Consider the following 22,680-nt stretch of genomic DNA (forward strand, 5'->3'; position numbering starts at 1 on the left):
GCGCTTTCATAGAATTTAAGTTTCAGTTTTCAACTAGTCAACATTTGAAACCTTAAATAATAAATGCCAGGAAGCACTGCCAATACATCCGTATTAAAATACATTTACCATCTTCTTCCACTGCCAAGAAAAAAATATAATATACTTATCAAAATATCAAAACAATTTTATTTTTGTCAGAAATACCTTTTCTTGTTTTCTAGGTGATAGGAAAATAATTCAAGAACTTAAAGTAATAATCAATCAGTTCCTGTAATACTAAACTAATACTAGTTTCCTTCATTTTTCTTAATAAATTCAACCATGCATGTTAAATTTTATTAAATTAATCCTCAGTAATAAAATTCTAAGATTAACCACAAAGAAGAAAGACTCTTAACCAAGATGATAATTATATATTTAATACATCTTGCTTTAAACAGCAATTTCCAAAGTAAACACATCATAGACCTTATAACTTATTAAAGATTTATAGTGCTTACAAAGTTGATTCTAAAAATATACCTTATTTGTTCTAAATGAATAACATTATCTGGAAGATAGAATAATAAATTATAGTAGCATGTTTACCACCACTACAGTTAAGATTGTGTACATATATTCAATATGAAATCTTAGGATTTTCATACTTTCAGCCTTAAAACATAAGAGCAGATTAAAGTTTGGCATATAAGATCTCAGTCTGATAGCGATGGTTTTAAAATCAAAAATGAAAAAACATCTAGTTGACATTACAAGAGCAGGAGCACATGCGCGCGTGCGCGTGAGCGCACACACACACACACATACGCACACACACACACACACATTCTCTCCCTCATTCAATCCAACACATATCCAACACAAACAGACACATACAAACAAAAACACACACACTTCCAGAGTAAGCAGAAGATTTTGCCCTTGTGTATCAGATAAATGCCATCTATTTTAAAAAAAATAAAAATTGGGGAAAAAAGTTAACTAAGAGTATGTTTAAATCATACTTCAAAGGCTCCAGCTGTTGGAAAGATATGCATGACACTGATATCGGGATCTTTAACGTGCACAGTATGCCACCCCAATTCAGTCTTAAATAATACATTCCTGAAGTATTCACTAATGAGTACATGAATACATAGGACATTATGTGCCCATCCACTCCCCAGATGGCAATCCACTGACAATAAATCATATGATGCAGCCCAGTTCAAGTGGTTTACTTTATAGAATCCAATAGATTATAGAACCCAAGAGAATTAGAAATTTCATTTGGACCCGTTTGGGATTTCTCATACATTCCATGTACAAAAGTAGTGGAATACTACATTGTAATTGACAGCTAATATCACTTAACACTGTGGCACTGCAGAAGGTCATTTTGTATTTCTAAAGCATATTTATTCTAGTTAAATTTTTCAATGGCCCCTACTTTTAATTTCTAGATTTAGACTCAAAACAGTTTAATGCTGATAAATTCTCCCATTTGTCACTTTTTACCTCTGGTAAAATCAGTCAAAACAAAAAATTACTTTGAACTCTCTCCAGTAATTCAGGTTTGCAAATATTCCAAGGAAGTTCTTTTTCATTATATATTTAAACACCCAAAGCTCTTTGAGAAGACATTAAAATAGAAAGTAACCACACATTAGGCACCCATAACTCACACTGCTGTAATTAGAAAATAAAAAGGCACAACAGTAAGTGAAAGAGAATATACCAGCTTTCCATTTGCTTTTTTTTTTTTTTGCTTTCCTCATATTTTATTTCATCAACTTTATAAATTGTTCAAAGCACTCTTATAGTCTGCATGACGGTAACAGAATTATTTTGGCACATCAACACTGTGATACAATATATGGTATACCTAAAAAATTAATTTAAAAATGTCATCTATTAATCAACATGTTTTTAATGTAGCGTACATATATTTTACAGTTATTTAAGTCAAATACATAAAGGCTTGTACTTGATTTACAGATGAAGCAATCACAGATTGCAGTAACATATGTATATGTGTGTATATATATATGTGTGTGTGTGTGTGTGTGTGTGTATGTGTATATATACACACCAATCAAGGGAAAAACTGCATCCTGGCAATTTTATAGTCCGAAGTTTTGTTGGTCTATCTATCATTTGCATGCCTTTTTCATCTTGCTTTTCTGTACAAAAGATATATTTCTGCCTTCTTCATTCTTGATGAGATTTTTCTGCAATAACTTTACATTCATACTGTAAAAATTAAAAGGTTAAAAGGTTAAAAAAAAAAAAAAGGTTAACAGAGTAAGTTGATTTTGAATAGCAATTTCCATATAAACTAAAAAGGTCTAAATGTAATAGTTCATTAGCATATGCCCACTGTATTCCTCGAAGAATCTGAGAGTTGCACAACTATTAGGATTAAATAACCATTATGATAGGAAAAAAGAAAATTCACATTTTAGCTGTTGCTGCTACTGCTAAGTCACTTCAGTCGTGTCTGACTTTGTGCGACCCCATAGACGGCAGCCCACCAGGCTCCCCCATCCCTGGGATTCTGCAGGCAAGAACACTGGAGTGGGTTGCCATTTCCTTCTCCAATGCACGAAAGTGACAAGTGAAAGTGAAGTTGCTCAGTCGTGTCCGACTCTTAGCGACCCCATGGACTGCAGCCTACCAGGCTCCTCCGTCCATCGGATTTCCCAGGCAAGAGTACTGGAGTGGGATGCCATTGCCTTCTCACATTCTAGAGGCATAGCCAAAAGCAGGAAAAAAAATGAGATTTCTGCATTACAAGCAAGTGACAACAGTATATAATTTAGATCAATCCTACAACATAAAAGGAGGCAAAATTAAAAAAAAAAAAAGAGGAGGCAAAATATACTTCTTTGTGCACTCACTAAGGCATACAAGTAAAGGAAACATCACACACTTAAGGACAGGACTAATATCGTAAATTCAGATATTTTTTCAAATAACTTTAAATTTGAAAAGAAAAAAATCTACTATATTAGCAAAAGCTTCAAATCAAAACAATATTTTAGAAATAGAGCTATAAAAATGTATACTCATAATTCAAAATAAAGTAAACCAATGGATTTAGGATAACTTGGAGATTAGGTTACCAAATCTAGCACTGTAAACCACTCAATTCTCTCAGCTGGCTAAAATGGTAAAAGTGACAGCACTTATTCATGGAAGTGCTGTGGCATCTGAATGCTACTCCTTTACTTGACATCTATGGCTGGGCTTATCAACAACGTCATTTTCCTTCTTAATTAAAGTGATCAAACATCTTGATTTGCTGAAACAGTCCTAATTTATATCTACTATAGTAACATTATTATAAATAGTGCCTCTTCTCACTTTTAAAACTGTCCATTTTTCATGGAGTAGAAACGTATAGAGGAGTAAAATAATAAAAATTGGAGGATAAATCATATCACCTATCAGTAGCATATTTTAGATTTTCTATCCAGAGGTTCTTTCTATTTTTTAATACACTTGCAATTAAATCCTTCCAAGTGATTTATTCCACTGCCCTTTGGAGAAAATTTATCTTACATCTCAAAACAAAAAGGTGACTAAATAAGCATGAGCTTACCATTGCCAGTTGTCGACCAATGTTTCCCATTGTTATGCCTCCAGCAAAAAATATACATGGTAACCAAGAACGAACATAGAGAAAATCTGGAGATGTATACCTAGAATAACAGAAACATTTTTAACAACTCACAAAGGAAGTAAGCACCATAACACTATTAAGATAATTATAATGGAAGTAAGTTACTCTGGAAATTAAAGTGGCTAATACAGTTTTAAAATCTCAATTCCGAATTCACTTATCATTATTTTAGGAAACAAGTACCAAAAAGAATACTTACTGATAAACACCATTATAGACTAGCAGTTGAGTGACCAGAGTTGCCAAGAAAGCAATTCCTACTCCAAGGCCAAAACCACTTCTCGATCTATCAAAAGTCCACCACAATCCAATGGATAGTGCAGCCAGTGTGAGAGACAACTGTATGTTGTTATCAAAATCCACTTTCTGAGGTCAGTGTTAAAGAGTCATCTTAAAATTTGTAACCAAATATTGTAAAGTAAAATAAACAAACAAATAAATTTTAAAAAACAAAGTATTCATTGAATTTGTTACAAAAAAAATTTGTAACTAAATAATATCATCTGTTCATTTTTCTAAAATAAGAGATGTTAATGATGAGACTGGAGTGCATTCAATTTTTTAACACAATGTACAAGACTAGACAGGATTAAAACTATGATGGCATGATATTTCACTAATAGATCTTACTGATGTGACATGCAATCTCTCCAAAAAATGGCACAGTATATATATTTCCAATTATCAGATCAGACCCATTATTTAAGAAATGCTTTCTTCGCAAAATATGTAACTGGAAGCTTCAAAATACAAGTATTGCTAAAGGCACACACTTTTGCTAAAATGGAAACCACTATTACTTCTCAAACAGGTTTAGAATTGTTTGAGAATCATACAGGAACTTGAAAATAGAAGAGTTGACAGCTATTTAACAGGGTACCACAGTCTCTATATGATTTACTGACAGACACATTTTATAATAATGCAGTTCAGAAACAAGAGTACCAAGGACACACTATCCCTTTCTATTATGTCAACTGTTCTAGTTTTAATTTGTTGAGGAGAAAGCCTTGAAGTGAACATTATCTTCCAACCTGCCAAGCTATTTTGGTTCCTGAGACTTTCTGGTATACGACAGTTTGCTCAAATGATATTTTATTTCCATCACCTACTTAAGCATCTATTCACAAATATACGGCCCTTTTCTACTCCAAAATCTCTGGGCAAAATGAAGCTTTATAAATTCAATTTTCTAATTTCTTTGCTAGAGGATTACACTAAAGGAATTAATTTCAAGTATCATTAAAAGGGCATTATCTATGTCCCAAAGGCCACATCTTGGCTCTGTATTCACTTCCCCAGAGGAGACTACATATCTTGCCAAACTAACCGGCCAAGCTGCAACTACAGAGAAGAGAGAACAAGCTCCAAAAATGCATGTAAAGCTATTTTCCACTTCCTTTAACACTGTGCTGTATACCACCATCCCCTCTCTCCCACTCAACCAGTGGGTACCCTGAACACCCAGCCTGCTTATGTCTCAGCAGTCACAGACCACTCAAAATCAGTCCGTGTTTAGGCTTGATTTATAAAGAAACCCATAGTCCATGGGTATGCTTTCTGAAAAAGCTTTTATTCTTTAGAGGCTTTTAAACCTCCAACTTCAAAAAAATGCTTGAGTTCTCTGATTTCTCTATGTAATAAACACTCTTGTAATGAATGGAGTTCGACATTAACTGGGTTCTATCTTTGCTAACTAAATTAACTTTGTTATAAGAGTCAAAGCAAAATAAGGAGACTTCCAGGGAACAGGTAAAAACAACAATCCTAAAAATATGATAATGTGACTTTCTAAAGTCTAAGCAACCTAATATTAAGTCTGTGTTATAAAATTTGTAAACATTTTGGATTTTGCTTAAAGGATGAACAGAACAGGTGAGATGGCTATATTTAAGGATTTCATTTAGCGAGAAAGAAAAGAACCACCAAAGCAAAGAATTTAAAATAGACATTTAAATCTTTTAAATTCCAGAAAAGGTTATTTAAATTTCTCAACTTAAAAAGAACTGAACTGTCTAGGCTAGAAAGGTCTAATCCAGCAGACAGAGATGAATTTACACACTTGTACGGCTCCTGGGTCAGAAAAGGAAAGTTCCTAGACTCACCAGGATCTCCAGGGTCTGGCCTCGGCTCTGGCACAGCCTTGCAGTATGAATTACTTAGCCAAGTACCGAATCTCTAGAGCTTTCACTTCTCTTAATAAAGAAAACATGGAACTAGAAGATTTCTAAGTTTTCCTCTAGATATAATATTCTATGAGTCTGTCTTTCTAAAGCCCTAACCACTAGATTTGTTTGTTATAAAATCCTAATTAAAGATTTCACAAAACTAAACATATTGAGAAACTCTTTTCAGACAACAAGAAAGGGAAAAATCAATAATAAGAGCCACTGATGCATCTTCCAGTAGCTTCACAGATCTCCAAGAACCAACACAACTGGGAACAGAAAGATAAGATGTGTTTTCAGAAGCTAGGACTCAGCTTCTTTCCTTGGTTCCTCTTCTCCAGCTTCTCCCAAACAATCACCTTGATATTTTCTGTTAAAAGACACTGGAATCTCCTTGCCCCATGACACATCCTCTCTTCAGCTAACTAAGCCCAGCACAGAGTTCCAAGAGGAAACCTCACAGTCTGAGTCATAGGTCTTCTCTTTACTTCACCTTCTAAGCCGTATCTTCTAGAAAAGGGAAGACTGAACTAGCATTTCCCAGATCCTCTTCTACAGAGGGAAGCCAGGGACAGGGGTTCAGGTAGGAGGCAGAGAGGATGACAGGATAAAAACCTTATGAGGGCAAAAGCTTTTGTTCTTGGGGGGGGACATCTTTTGCTGGAGAGTGGGTAGCAGGCAGAGGAGAGATGGGAAATAGAGGTTACTTTATCCTTCAAGCCAGAACATTATGAAAACACTCATGAATCAGTAAATTAAAATGTCAGAATCCTTAAAATGATCAAACTTTAAGAATATGTAACTTAGGAAAAAGTTCTTTGATAGTCTTCAAAAAAAAGAAAGTATATATACATACATACACAAATACATATATATATATATATTTCAAATTTAAAAAAAACAAAACAAAAAAACAACTAGTACCTGAAGTCACATGTCCTTACTGGCAAATCTTAAATAAAGAAAGAAAAGAAATCCCTTTGAAAATGTACCTGTTTCAATGTTAGAGTTAGCAAAACTAGATGGAGGTAATTAAGTAACCTAATTGAAAGAAAAATAGGTAAAATTTTTTTAACATACAAAGTTTCTGAGTGATGTCGAAAAATACAGATTGAAGTGAAAGGCTGGACCCCACACTGTACTTGCACAGGTGCTTCAACAATGCGGCACGTGTTCTTTTTATGCCTAAGTGGGTATATCACAATTCGACAACAGTGAGGTTGCAAGGGTCTGCTTAACCTTTGGTTTCTCGGAAGCTGCCTTGTTATGACGCATCTCATCGCAGCAGAAAGGATATAGCGCTGGCGTGATTTATACCAACAAAGACGGCTACGCACCGCATCACACTGGACCACTCTCTTTTAAACTTATGTGGTTCTCCTAGATGCCTGTCAATGCAGGGGTATAATAACCCAATCACAGCTGTGGAGGAGAAAGCAAAAAATTAAGTCATCTCCAACGGTTAAGCTAAGAGTCAAAACAACCATCATAAGCATTTGAAAGATTCTCTAGAAAAGCTTTTCAACTTACTTAACATTAATCACTGATACTATAAACTTACCTCCCAAAAGAAAAAAAAAAAAAAGTGAGGATAACATGACTGAAGACAGCACTGTAAATGATTACAACAGCAGTCTCAATTACAACAGACAAAACAGTATTTCATTGTACGATTGAGAATTCAACAGACTGGACTAGAGATGAGTCACACCACTGTTCTACTACTAATATCTCTGAGACTTGGGAACCATCAAACCAGTTAGCAATTAAGTAATGTTCTCTTTAAGCTATATAACCATGCAACATGCCATGAAATGACACAAACCTAAAGAGAAGCTTGAAGCGTACCCACGTACAAGCTCATCACACACGTACCACTAGCAGGCTATGGCTACACTGCTATAGGGAGGACCGTGTCCTCCATCCAGTGTTGTGTCCTGACACTCCCTTCCAACCTGGCCCTCTCATGAGACTCTAGGTCAGCTTGCCAAAGCAGGGCAACTCACAACAGAAATCTGTCCTAAGCCTCATCCTGCAGACGGAAAATGGAGAAAGCATGGTATACGGAATCACAAGTTTTCAGTAAAAACTGAAATTCACTGTGAAAAAGATCAGAAGAAATCATTTTAGAATATTTCTTCATTTTGGAAAGAACATATTGAAAGCTAACTGCAATTAATTATGAGTAATTCAATTTTTAACTTAAATCCTTGTCAAACCTCAACATTTTACTCATTTAGTGGGAGAGGATTTAAAATGCTAAGTTACTCATTTAAAAAAAAAAAAAAGGAGTATTTCATGAACCAAAACATTTTTCAACAAGTTATGAAGAAAATGTACTTCTACAGGCTAAATTTAATAGGAAATATCTGGGCAGCTTTAGTCTGATAATCTTCCTAAAAACAGAATGTTTATGCTGCCATTTGGTAATAAAAACACAACTGTCACAATGGTTGAAAAGTATGCTTAAAATGTCCAGTATCACCTACAATGAATCATGAAATTATGGTACCCAAACTTAAGTGACCAAAGGGTTAGAAGCCCGTGCCTGGGCTGGTATTGGCTGGCTCTAGCCCAAAAACAATGCATTCTATCTGCAAGGAAAAATAGAAATCGATTAATACAAAAAAAATCACAGGCTAGCAGACAAATGGAACAGTATAGAAAACAGGCCACATGGCCACCATGCCATCTGGATTTGAGATGTTGCAATGACATATACATTTTCTAATCCACAAAACTGAACGGGCTCTTCCGATTAGGCTTTTGCTGAGGATAAATGGTTCACAGACCATCAAGACATAAGCAACACATTTCAGCAATGCAGAGCTCCAACAGCTACTAGTAAATTTTAAAGTTTCAAATTATATTCCTATTTAAAAGGTTCTGCTCTAATATCCTGTGAGACTGACTGACAGCTTTTCCAAATTTCTACAAAGTTAAAGTGGCAACAAGCATGCCTAGCTGTTGAAATACATCTGAATGAGTACTAGCTCTTTTTTTGTTCTCAAGGGTCATGAAACTAGCAGCTCAACGTGTTGTTTCCTGCTCTTGCTCCCTCTTCCCCTCCTTTGCCTGTTGCTGAGGACATCAACTAAGATCAGGCATTCCAAGTCAATTTTCCTCAGCAGCTGATGCCACAGGTAGAGAATTATCACATAGAGAGTACTGACATGTGTGGGCAAAGACATAAATAAGTAAAATTGACTATATTTTAATGCATGTGATGTCAGACTCACAAGTGAGAGACAACTGAGGAGAGAAAGTGAAAACACAAAAAGAAATTTAAACTGCCACGCTGCCAACCTTGGGATTTGCCAATAAAAATCAAGTCCATCGAGTCTGCATGGTTTTCAGATGCTCACTGAGAGGGAGAATTCGAGGGAGCTTGTCACTTCCCATTAAATGTCTTTTTTCTTTCCTTTAAATAAAGGCCTGGCAGAGCCTGAGAGCAGCATCTCCAGCACAGGAAGGCTGCACTGTTGAGAGCTCGGCAGAAATGTGTCTGGGCTTCCTGTCCTCTTCCTCCACTTTCTTATTTTAACAAAAGAGACTAAAAATCATGCCTGTGTAAAACCACATGCAAGCACAATCCTGCTTAATCAGATGGTTCTCTGCGGCAAAAATCACACTTCTTGGGATATACTTCAGTTATTTCCCAGTAACTAATTGTAGGCTACCAAGACCAAAAACAAGGGAAGTTCGTAAAACATCAAGTCATTATTTTTCATGGTAATGTGTTTAATGCAGCACTCCACTAAAAGAAAAAGTTAAGTCAAACATTTTTCAAGGAAAGGGAGCTGAACAAGCACCACCACGGAATGAGACATACTCTCATGGAAAACGACAGTGTGTTCATCTAACAAGCAGCAGCAGAACCCACAACGTGTCTGGTTCTTCATATTTGCTGGAGATTTAAAAAGGGTAAATGAGTGCGACGTGACTCAGTCCCCAGGTGACCACAGAAACAATCTGGTCAAGTCACGTGCTGGCGCAGCACGGACAGGGCCCGAAGGTCCGGTCTCTCCTGCCATGTGCCAGGGGAGGGGGGGTAAGCCTGCTAGGACAGCAACACAGAAGAGCTGACCCTTAAGGCAGAGTGTTCAGCGGCTGGGTGGTCTGGGCAGGGCTTTCTAATCAAAGGGAAGCATCTGAGGAAAAACAGACAACAGAAAATTCCAAGTATCATCTAGAACTGGTAACTTTGGGCAGAAAGAGTTTTAGAGTAGAGGAATTCTCTGAGAAGGATACAAGCTGGCAGGGGCCATGTGCTAAGTCACTTTAGTCGTGTCTGACTCTTTGCGACTCATGGACTGTAGCCCGCCAAGCTTCTCTGTCCATGGGATTCTCCAGGCAAGAATACTGGGGTGGGTTGCCATGCCCCCTTCCAGGGGATCTTCCCAATCCAGGAATGGAACCCATGTCTCTTACGCCTCCTGCACTGGCAGGCGGGTTCTTTACCACTAGCTCCACCAGGAAAGCGCACAGGCCATGCAAAGAGACTTTTCCCACAGTCACCGGGAAAATACCACCATCACACTTGTGCCAGACAGAGGGACAAATGTTCTTCCAGCAGTGAGGGTCTAACACAGGACAGGAAAGGAGGGGCTTGGGGGGGGGCGGGCGAGGGAGACAAAAATCCAGGGCAGAAAAAAAAAAAAGACTGAAAATTCCAAGCAGAGCGGTTGAGGGCCTAGACCAAGATGAGGCTAGGGAGACATGGAAAACTTGGAAACCAGATGCGGGCCAGGAGAGAGAAAGGGAGGGGCCTGTAAGGCTCTCCAGTAACTGGGTGACCGACTGCGTGCATCAACAGAAACGAGGTTTGTTTTGCATTTTTAAATCAGATATTCACTTCATAGGCATGGACACAGTCTAGTTACTAATAATTTGTCAGTCAAGTTCTCCAGTTATTTTAGCCACATAATCTCTTTTCCTATTTTTTCTTCAGAAATACTCCTTTATAGCTCTCAACCACATTCAAGAGGTTTTTAACTCCGATTCTAACGCTCTGTGCAAGTTAAAAAAGTTAACCAACCTGAAATTCTGCCCATTACTAAACTGAAAACAGAGAACCAGGAAAAGGAGAATGGGATCCAAAGGAATTTACCAGGGTTCTCTACTAGCTGCCCCTCCCGAAGCACCACTAGTGAATTTCCCAGCACAGGGTTTACACGTACAAAGTGGTGGTTTCGGAGAGGCTCCAGAAGGTAGCTGCTCAGTCTACAAATATTTACTGGACAGAAAAATCAAAGGATAATCATCAGTTTTTCTGATCTGAGATGACAAGAGCCAAGAGAACTTTGAAAATGCACACACAACATATATACACAAAAATATATGCATATCATATATACACATAAACTGTACACACTTTCTCACAGCATTTATCTTTTTTAAACACTTTCCCTAAAATTGGAGCTGTGGTGTGGGGGAGGCAGCAATTATGTAAGAATCTATTTTCCATCTTTGGCAGCTTCCATAAACCTAATATACTTGTCCCCACCTACTAAACACCATGACCTACCCATCACCATCAAGAGTGGATTTAACTGGAATCTCTCCTTTCATTTGCCTGGGCACCTCATGGAATGTACCGCTTTCAGAAGAAACACTTAAGCAAGAAGTGTAAGTGTAAATACTCCACATGAAATGATATGCGGTTAAGCTGGTAACTGTGACAAGCCAGGGGTTGGGAAAAGGCAGGAAAGTAGGGGCAGAGTGACTGAAACATAGCATTACCGGTAGAAATTTTCCTTCCTAAATGGGAGTCTGTGGCAAAAGTGACCACATCACAGGGAGAGATGTGACCCCTGCTCCTCCCCATGAGGGAGGCACAGCGAAGCCTCAGTCCAGCTCTCCTGCCCTTTCCCAGGAGGTGCGGCACCGGCCAGTGTCCTGGACACCACCGAACCTTCAGGCCAGGCACTGCGGCAGCCCAGAGAGGTGAGGGTAAGTGCTGCGCCTTTCCCCAGCAGGCGATGCAGCGTGTCATGGGGCCACACCACTCCCTGCCCTGGATCCCCGGGCTCACTGATACCCTCTCCTGTTTCCTCACCCCCTCAAAACAGGCACAGTGCAAGCATCTCATTCCCAAGGCTGCCCTACAGGTCCCTGTCATGAAGGGACAGCCCAAAACATTGACAGACACTCGATAAAGCAAGGCTTTGCCTCCCGGGCGGCTCCTTCCGTCTATTCTGAAAAGACATGCTCCTCTAAGGCCTGAGCAGCTTCTACCATAGAGGGACAGCAGCTCCACCACGGGAGAGAAGAGAGGAGGAAAAGGCTGCTGGAAAACTTTTTCCTTCTGAATGTAAATGAAAGAAAGGAAAATACATGAGGACTGGCAGACACTGAATACAACAGAGAATAATAAAATATAATTCGTGCTTTCTTCTGTTTGTCTATTTGAACTGTCACCTGTTCTCTCAGAGAATAACAATAGCCCTGGGGAAATGAAGAATCACCTTTACAAGTTCTCTTTTAAGGTAAATACTGTAATAGTGAGACGTCAGTATATAAACCATGCTGAAACCTTACCACAAAAATGCCTTTCTATCCATGCAGTGGGATTATGTAAGTGTCCATAAGTTTCACAAGATCCTTTTAAAAAGGTCTCACACCTAACTCCTCACCCTTGGCCCTCTAGCTCTAGGACACAAATCAAGGAAGATCTACGTTATATTGCAACGTAGTGATACATATTAAGTGTGAGATACCACACAGACATTCATAAAAGAAAGAATTCTCTTCTACCACATGCCTATGGCTTTCTTCTGCATCTATTACTTTAGTACATAAACAGTAGTAATCTATTGGTCTCACTAGAAAAAGCCACAGAGTTACCCATTATAGACGTGAAGCATCAATACAGCGCTCTGATACACTCCACTTTATCCGGTATGCACTGCCCACAGAGAGAGACCTAAACTAACAGAATAATGATTTTAGTCAATCTGCCTTACTTCTCTTTAAGAGTTATTCTGAAAGTATATCTAAAAACAAGATATGAAGGAAAAAACACATACAAAAATCTAAAAAATAAATGAGGCTTTAAATTTCTATAAAATTATAATCAACCCTTGAACAACATTGAGGCTTAAGGGCAGCAACCCTCTGTTTAGCTGAAAATGCGCCTGTAACTTTACAGTTCGCCCTTTGTATACACAGTTTTGCACCTGCAGATTCAACCAATCTCAGATTGTGTGATACATATTTATTTAAAAAAAAACCCACACATAACCCTTCACACTTGTGCTGTCCAAGGATCAACTGTCTTTCATTTCTCAAGTTTTCATCTACGTTAAAAACTAGACAATAACACACATCAAAACCTTAAAACCAGTGTCATCAAAATAATTTCAAATAAATTTAAATGAGATGGGTTGAAGAAAGAACAAAATTAAGAGGTTAAAAGCTTCATCCCTAAGAGAATCAAGACTGTTTTTAGGACTGAATTTTTAAAGGTCATACGGGTCAGTCACATAGAAATCAGACACAAAAGAATACAAACTCTATGATTCCATTCATACTAAATTCTGGAACAGGTGAAAATAATCCAGATTCAGCCTGAGGCTGGTGGTAGGATGCAAAAGGGCACAAGAGAATTTAGAGGGTACCAGAAATGTTCTATGAAGAAGGAAATGGCAACCCACTCCAGTATTCTTGCCTGGAGAATCCCAGGGACTGCGGAGCCTGGTGGGCTGCTATCAATGGGATCGCACAGAGTCGGACACGACTGAAGCGACTTAGCAGCAGCAGTAGGAATGGTCTATAGCTGAACTGTGGGGGTGGTTACATGAATGTGTGATTCGTCTAAACTCATTAAACTGATCACTTAGAACAAGTCCACATACCGTATTTAAAGTACAACCCAGGAGCGCTGACTTTTCGAGTATTCCCCAGACAACGCCACAGCCATTTACCCCAATGTTTTTCTGGGCTACAGGGGCAGCCCTCACGTACCTGACGCTGTGCCACAGCACGGCGGAACCCACCACGCTGAAGAGAAGATGCTTGCGATCACATCGGGTGGGAAGAGCGTCACATTTCTCTGAATCTGAAGTAAGTTTAACACTAACGCAAGAAATACTCCAATAAAAAACAGCACTACTCCTCGAATCATCAAGTTCACGCTCCGGCTGGTGACAGACGAGAGATACGGACCACGCCTTTTGGGCCCCGGGGACTCTGTCTCGCCCTCTGCCATGGTTTCATAAGTTCAGTAAGTCGGCCGAAAAACAAAAAAAGAAGAAGAAGAAATGGCTTCCCAGCTGAAAAAGCTAATAGTATGGACCAAAGCAGACTGGCGTGTCAACAGTACTGCATCTCGTCCTAAAACAGGACCTACCAGAAATCCTGCAAGAGATAAGAAAAAGGAATCAATGTGTGCCTAATAAATGACTATACAGTTTTCCTGATTTCAATACTAGTTCATTTTAAAGAACAAATAATGAAATGACAAGTTTACATGCTTATTTAAATGAGTTATTTATGGAATAAGAAGACGTAAAAAGCATTTTTATATACATAATGTAATAAAAAAAATAAAGTTCTAAATTTATATTTACTAGGCCAGAACTAGTGACCTTGCTTGCTCCACACCAGTGAGGAAAGCAGCTCGGGCTATGAGAGACGCTTTTACTGTTGGAGAAAGCACAAGATCAAACTCCAGGCTTCTGTTTCTTCTGCCCAAATCTCCAAGCCCATGTAACTGAAGGGCTTGGAGATTCACATAGAAATTTTTACACTTTAGAGAACTTTACAGAAAATCAGCATATTCTGACTGTTAGTGTTTTAGTGTTCTCAGTAAAATGTGACTTGCTCATGAGGACGATCTCCATAGGGGAATACAATGACTCTTTTAATGTTTAATGCTTAAATATGTGAATTTCTGCACAAAAGTGCCCTATAAAACAGACCACCACCCGTTCACTCACACATACATCAAGCACAGAAATCAGACCTGATCCACCGTCCCCAGGGCCAGAGTTGTGTCTCACCCCTGCTGTGACCCAGTTCACCTTTGTTGCAATCCTGAGAGCTATTGTGAGAAAGCTGGAGTAGGACACATAAGAAAGGAAGCTAAGAAAACAAAGAATAACCTTTTGGCTAGATTCTAAGGAGTGCCAGGCACAGGGCGCCTGATTCCTAAAACCTAGAACTTTGCTAAGTACAATCACTCTAGGTATTCACTCACCATCACTCCCCGCCCTCGCCAAACCAAAGTGATCTTTCCTTTGTACCCAGAAGTGAGTTTTAAGAGCACGCATGCATGCTCAATCATGTCCGACTTTTTGCAACCCCATGGACTGTAGCCCACCAGGATCCTCTGTCTATGGGATTTCCCAGGCAAGAAATACTGGAATGGGTTGCCATTTCCTACTCCAGGGGATCTTCCTGACCCAAGGATTAAACACATGTCTCCAGAGTCTCCTTGTCTGTTTAAAGCAAATAACACTTGACACTATCCATGGCACTGGTGGCAAAGAACCCACCTGCCAGTGCAGAAGACATAAGAGATGCAGGTTTGATCCCTGGGAGGGGAAGATCCCCTGGAGGGCATGGCAAACCATTCCAGTACTCTTGCCTGGAGAATCCCCATGGACAGAGGAGCTTGACAGGCTGCAGTCATAGGGTCGCAAAGAGCTGGACACGACTGAAGCGACTTGGCATACATGAGTTATCCTCATTTAATTCTCACAACCCTCACAGGTGAGTGCAATTATGTCCATATTACAGGCGAGGTAAAAAGCAGAGAAAGGCTGTCACTCAAGCTTCCACCCTTAGTAAGAGGGAAAAATGGAATTCAAATCCACGCAGTCTGTCTGGCTCCAAAACCCTCACTCACACCATCATGTCCAGCCTCCCAAACTCTTACAAACTCCCCTAGGTGTTTTGTTTTGTTTTCTTCTATAAATACCAATTTTTTTTAATGGGAAAGTACTATACGGACAATTTTCATAACTTACCATTATCCCATCCAACAATGTATCTTGGGCATTGCCACCTCAGTACATAAATGATATTTTCTCTCATTTTAGTTTATTTAAAACAAATATGGCACTTCTAATAGCAACATTATGTTGGCATGTATATTTGCTTTAAGAAATACAAACTTTGTATGTATGTCTCACTCACTATCAAGTTTCATTGTGCCTACAAACCCAGAAAGGTAGCTACGGAGCCCATACTGGGAGCTCTACAAATTCACATTTGTTTAATCAAACTGGGTTAGCTCTTTCTGAATCAAACTATACTGGGCTAAGCAAGTCTTTTGGAAGGTGAACCTAACCAAACATTTAATCATTTAAAATATCTTTCCTCTAAGCTTCCAAGTTTCAAACTACCTTACTAATGAATTTTGGAATAAAGTCCATATGTACACTGTAGGGGGTATGGGGGAGTTCATTTTAGAAATAAACAGTATAAAAAAATGAGAACATCTGTAAGTACTAGTAACTTTCACAGCCTATCAGTTCCATGCAATAAACACTGACAATAGACTTTTTTTAACTGCCTCTACCACACTCAAAGCTCTATGCCCAACACCCAGGGGGGTGGAATTCTATCCTCAACCTCACAAACCTACTTAAGTCTACAGCATCACTGACCTCTATAGCTTAGTCACCTAGAGAAAACAGTACATATTCAGTTGATTCATGGGAAAGTGTCATGTGTTCTAGTGTTCAATAGCTACAGAATTCATCATCATCATCACCATCATGATAAAGCACCGATTTATGGAGGGACTACTCTATGCCAGGCACAAAGTAACTCTAACCTTCAAAATAATGCTACAGATAGGTATTATCTTCCACATTTTACATGTGAAGATACAAAGTCAGAGACCTAGCAACTTTCCTATGGTCACATGACTGACAGTATTAAAAGTGGAATTGTACCCTACATCTGACTGATGCCAAAACCCCTCCTCTATCTTATAAACCTTGAGTCCCATTCCAGCCCAACTCCTCAGACTTCTTTTTTGGCACATCTCTTACAGAAGGGGATTTGGTTACTGAAAAGATGGACAGACACTGGAAAACAATCTCAACTGTAAACATTCTAATGACATTCAGTTCAGTTCAGTTCAGTTGCTCAGTTGTTTCCGACTCTTTGCGACCCCATGAACTGCAGCACGCCAGGCCTCCCTGTCCATCACCAACTCCCGGAGTTTACTCAAACTCATGTCCATTGTGTCAGTGATGCCATCCAACCATCTCATCCTCTGTCATCCCCTTCTCCTCCTGCCCTCAATCTTTCCCAGCACCAGGGTCTTTTCAAATGAGTCAGCTCTCTGCATTAATGATAAAATGACATTATTAATGTCAATTAATATCCAAGTAGGAAGATCATAAGAATAAATGTACAAACACCTTGTGATTTTCTTTAAGAGTATCAGATCAAGGAGTAAAAAGATGTCTTAAAGAAAAAAATCATATGGCCAACTTCATACAATATTCAAACAACAGTCAACTCTTCATTTCCCAAACTTCAGTAGATACAATACCCCCTGCCTTCTGCTGTTAAAACAGCTACTAGTGCACTAAGAGTAATTACACATTTTCAGTAACCCAACTGCTCTAGTAAATCACTTATTTCTGTCTGAATTTTTCCAAAGAGGGAATTTTATGTCGAATAATATTTTTAAAAGAACAAAATAGCTTCAGTTTTCAAAAGCTGTTTCTGGTGTAGTACACCCCATCTCACATCACTCACCAGTTTACGTCAAAGAGCAGGACAGGACGGGGCAGGACAATTTCTGGTTGCTTGGAACTGCCCTCAGGATTACAAAACATTGAGCAACCCTGGCTCGTGCCCACCAAATGCCAGCGCATGCCCCCTCCCCACCTGGAGAAAACTAAAAGTGGCCTTACGTATCTCCAACCACCCAAACACCCACAGGGAAGCAAGGCGCTCCCACCGAGAGCCACTGACTGCCAGACTCCTTCCTCATTCTATTTCAAGGCTGCTAGAGACTTTCTACACTATTTATGTTATTCTGCCACAGCTGTTTATTCAATCTTTCCTGAAAGTGCTTGTTTATAGTTTCCTACTTCACCACGAAAGTATTTTTTTTTTTTTTTAAATAACACAACACTGGTCTGATGTTTATTTGAAAAGTTTTTTCCAGCTACTTTTTTAAGACCAAAAAGCTAATTTTGTGACTACATAATAATACAATAGCATATAATTTCTGGAGACAAAAATAAAAGTTAAAATGCTTTAGAATCACACTATCCTAGAATTTAAGAAATGGAAGGGAACTGGGAGTTCATCTATTTCAGGGGGTATGTTAAGTCTGATGCAAAACAAAAGCAAAGAAGTTGTGCATATAAGCATTCTTCTGAGAAGAGAGTTTGGACATTTTTACATTAAGTTCTCAAAAAAAAAAACAAACCATGATCCAAAAGAAGTTAAGGATCAGTGATCTAACAGTTTCCTGGCAAAGCAAATGAGACCCAAAGTGGTTAAGTGAAGTGACAAGATCAAGAAAGTATATACCAGATCTTCCTATGACAAACAAGTATAACTCCTAGAAATGGCCAGACTGACTCATCAAAGGGATAAAACATTCAACACCCCCTACTACACAACAATTAAGTTCCCAAAAAAGCATGTTTATAATAGTCACTCTTTAGGGGAGTAGGTTATTTTAAAGTGAAAGCTCTTGAAATAAGTATCCTTAATAATGTTTTATTACTTTTTAAAACACATTTTAAAGTTCGGTTTTCTGATTATGGATTGATCATATCTTCCTAAAGTGTATCTATATCTTTAAATGTTACTATTACATCAATGATAAATTCGATTCTGAAAAAATTTTTAAACACCTATATTTGAAAACTTTAGGTTACCGAAGAAATATCTTTCTGATCAAGAAGTCTCCGGTATAAAAATACCACTTAAAAGATAATACCTCAATAGATCCTCAACAATAATCCTAGTAAGTAGGCAGGTGTTTTTAAATCCTTAACCTTTTCTATTTTACAAAATAGCATAGGTTAAGCAACCTTCTGCAAGTATAAAACTGTTGCCAGGTAGTACCTGGACTGGCCCCAAGCACGCTGGCTGCTGGCTCCCTGTCCAGAGTGCTTCCAGCACAATTGCCTTTTCTAAAAACAGCATACAAAAACAATTTAGTGCCACACAAGAAATAATTTTTAAAGCCATTTTTTAAGGAAAAAAAAAAACTTTTTTTCCCCAAAAATTGACAAAGAAGAAACTACCACAGAACATGAAAAATTCTACTTTAAGCTCCTGACCTACACTTTCTATAGAGTACATTACTGAACAAAAAGAAAAATAGTTCAAATAGTTTGGATAGATCAATAACAAATCATCAAAATTGGGAAACATTACTCCCAGTCTATGGCTGCCAATCAATGGGTTATTATTACCATCAGATAAATAAAACAGTGTTGTAACTGATTCTCCGCTTTGTGGATGAAAATCAAAGTTTACATTTGCCACTGAAAACACATCCGGGCAATAGGCATTTGAAAACAAATACACAAAAAAAATCTTCTGAAGAACCGATTAAGAATCAATTGTATTTTAACAATTGCAACACCCTCAAAACCAAACAAGATCATTAGTCTTCAGAGGAAGAGCAGTCACAGAAGTGTGTTTATTACCCTGTCTCTTCAGGTACTTAGGTCAGAAAGGTTACTAAATAATAAAATTAAATTACTACCTTCCACTTTCTTATCCTATGCTCTAGTAATTACAAAGGCATTCTCAGAATAGAATAAATGTCACAATTAGGAAAAACACAAATCAATGAAACTCTCCTTTAAAAAAAAAGCATACAGATGTGATTCATAGGCTACGGACACTAAGAACTTCTAGGAAGAAAAACATGTTGGCCTTGAAGACCCTGCAGCTCATCTTTCCTATCAACATTAAAATCCAAACACAGAAACTATTAAGCAATATTTGCATCCCATTCCTGCTTTTAAATAACAAATCTCAGTCCATAAAAAGGTTACTCCATCATTTCAGAATAATTTTCTGATAACAATGCAAATAAGCAGATAAGCTCTGTCCTTAAAGTACTGAACTTCTTTCCGCCATTTGTAGAAGCAACAGTTGTCAGTTTAAAAAGAATTAACCTCTTTTCCCAAATAAACATACATGATTCATAGCTTGGTCACTTTATATCAGATATGTACTGAGAACTGTAACAAAACACTACTCAACCTATTGTCCAGAGAAAGAGGGAACAGGAAGAGTACATGGCTATTAAGGGGGGAAAGGAGGGGGGATATTAATGGGGTCCCTCCATTCATTTTCACTCAACTGTTCCCTATCAAGGCCAAATCCCACAATGAGAAGATACAAGCTGGCCACTGCCAGGCTGCCTTCACTTCTCCCGAACCCAAGGCTGGAGCCTGACTTCCCTGCAACCCTCAGTTCCACTGCAATACTGATCCCTGCCAGTCTCAGTGGCCCAGCTGTCAGGACTATTCATTCCTTCTTGAAGCATTTCCTCAATAACCCTACAGAATAGTCAGCTCTCCTTGGTATATTTTCCTAGACTATCTAGCTAACGCCATACTTCACTAACTTTTTGCCAATGCTAACTGAACACGGGTCGTTGTCACTTAAGTTTTAGCACCCTTTCCCCCTCGTCCCCCATTATACCCACACTGCTTTCCTTTTCCAGATTGCCAATTTTCAGTGACCAAGCCTAAAATCTCGGAAACTATCACCAACTGACTTCTAGGTCCTGGCAAGAGTTCTCTTTGGCTTTCCCTCACACCTACTCCAGAGGTCTCCAATTAAAATCCAAAATGCCAAAGTCCCACTCCTCAACCCAATATCTACAAACCTTTTGGCGGATTATAAGCGTGCTATCAATACAATACCAACCTTTCCAGATCCTTTCCCCTCCTAAACCTGAGTCTGGTCTCCTTGGCTACGAGCCTACCAAGTCCTGACAGCTCTCAGCTTGACAGCTCGCCGACCCTACCCCTTCAAATCTCCGGGGTCGCCCTTCCCGCCGTCCGCCTGCCTTCTTTCCGCCCGGGCACTCTTCCACTGTCCAGGGAGTCTCGGCCTCTCCTAGGCCCTCTCCCTGACCCAGCCGTCCCCTTCCGGATCTCGCCGACCCTCCTCCAGGTAAGCGGAGCCCCTCGTCCTTCAGGCCCCATCTGTGGTCCTGGCTCCTCACACTTGCCAGGAGGGTTCCCAGGTTGCAAAAATGCAAGCGATTCCTCTCCCCGACGGCACCCCTTTCCTCAGGCTCTTTTCCTCAGCATCAAGTCACCGGCGCTTCCCCAGGGGACCCCAACTCACCCCCGCCTCCGCCATCTTCTGGGACCGGCCCCCGCCCCCCTCCGCCGCTTCCTTCTCCCCTCCCACAACTCCGCCCGCGCTCCACTGCGCCTGTGCGGTCGACGCTCAGACGCTCAGACGATCGGGGCAGAATAACTTCCGGTTCCCACAGGCGCCAGGTGGAAGGCCGGAGAGCCGGGGCAAAAGAACTTCCGGTCTCCACGGGGGTAGTGGCACCTGTAGGCGTGGACTGTCGATTGGTGGAGGCTACCAGATCAGCTGTTGTTTGCTGACCGGGCAGCCGTGGGTTGTGAGGATTGCCCAGACCCTGTGGGCGGTGCCAGAGAATCGCGCAGCTACTCACGCAGACCCTTGGCGCGTCTCTCTGCTCCGAGCTGAAACCGGAGTTCTGGAGCGCAGGGTCGCTGGTCCCCCTGCTAGGGATGCTGACAGTATCTTTTGTGATTTCGCCGACCTTTATTCTTTACCTTTTTTCGTTCCCTTCTAAAGTCATTACTTCTTTGGGGAGAGAGCATAATTGATAATTCTCTCTTCTCCATCCCACAGCACTTTATGCGGCATTCATTAATAATCGTTCCCCAAGTTTGACCAGGTAAAGCGGTTTGGGGACAGTTTTCATAGGAAGAGTTTTTGAGGTTTACAGCGAAGTAGATTTTGCGAAGTACAATACAAACTACTAAGAGGAAAATGCAAAGTAGAGAAATTACAGCCTTTTATTTGTCAGAAGTAGTATCATAATATGATTGTGGTCAGGTTACAATGTTCTTGTGGAAAGTTTTTTACATGAAGTTTGGGCCTCGAATTATTGTTTAAGAGCTGTGCAAAGGAGTGTTAATTGGTGAAATTCCTTTGTATTTTTTTTTTTTTTTACTTTGAGCTGATTAATGATACTTACTATGTTTCTGACCTTTTTATGGATACGTTTATTTCTGAAAAATTTGAAGGCGTCATTAAATTTGCACCAGAATACACCTAAGCAAGTATTTACATGGCCTTTCTTATTTTCTCTATGGCCTTTCTTATTTTCTCTAATGTTTCCTAAAGGTGGTAAATTCTCCTGTAGGTTTTCACACTACCAGTAGGGAAAAAAAAAATGGATAAGGGTGAATTATACTGAATGGATGAGCAATTTTTAAAAGAAAAGAGAAAAGCACCCAGAAAAGAGACAGTAACTTCAAAATGTCCTTACATCTGGGGCCCTCTTTAAAGCAGCATGAGTCCTATTCATCAAGGTTTTGCCTTTTTCAAACACTTCAAAATTGTCTTCAAGAAATTGCTTATGGAAAATTTTATCCTGGAGAGGCTTTTGTTTTAGTTTAAATATTTATTGATTTCAAGAAGAAACTAGACCTAAAAAGCAAGAACCATGTGGCACCAATTCCTAAGTTTCTTACATCCAACACAGTCATTCCTATTGTGGTATAGAGCAGAATACAAAGTCCTCAGAAGAAATACAGAGAACCACTGTCTTCTGATTAAGTTTGGGGACAGTTTTCATAGATTATAAGGAGGCAGATATTATGGGGCTGTGCATTCTGATGAGAGCTCAGAGATGGGAAAACT

General features: G+C 39.3%; 1 protein-coding gene across 1 annotated transcript; it reads right to left on the minus strand.

Annotated features, from left to right (window-relative positions):
* Nucleotides 1-380: 380 nt before the first annotated feature.
* Nucleotides 381-21,072, minus strand: INSIG2 (insulin induced gene 2). The gene is made up of 6 exons (XM_065931404.1): nucleotides 20,792-21,072; nucleotides 13,780-14,172; nucleotides 7,111-7,236; nucleotides 3,846-4,011; nucleotides 3,566-3,665; nucleotides 381-2,214 (listed from the first exon to the last, which is right to left on the minus strand). The coding sequence occupies exons 2-6, from the start codon at nucleotides 14,021-14,023 to the stop codon at nucleotides 2,173-2,175; spliced, it is 678 nt and encodes a 225-aa protein (XP_065787476.1). The 5' UTR covers nucleotides 14,024-14,172; nucleotides 20,792-21,072; the 3' UTR covers nucleotides 381-2,172.
* Between the last annotated feature and the right edge of the window lie 1,608 nt (nucleotides 21,073-22,680).

The sequence above is a fragment of the Muntiacus reevesi genome, chromosome 3 (assembly GCF_963930625.1).
Source record: "Muntiacus reevesi chromosome 3, mMunRee1.1, whole genome shotgun sequence".
Lineage (NCBI taxonomy): Eukaryota > Metazoa > Chordata > Mammalia > Artiodactyla > Cervidae > Muntiacus > Muntiacus reevesi.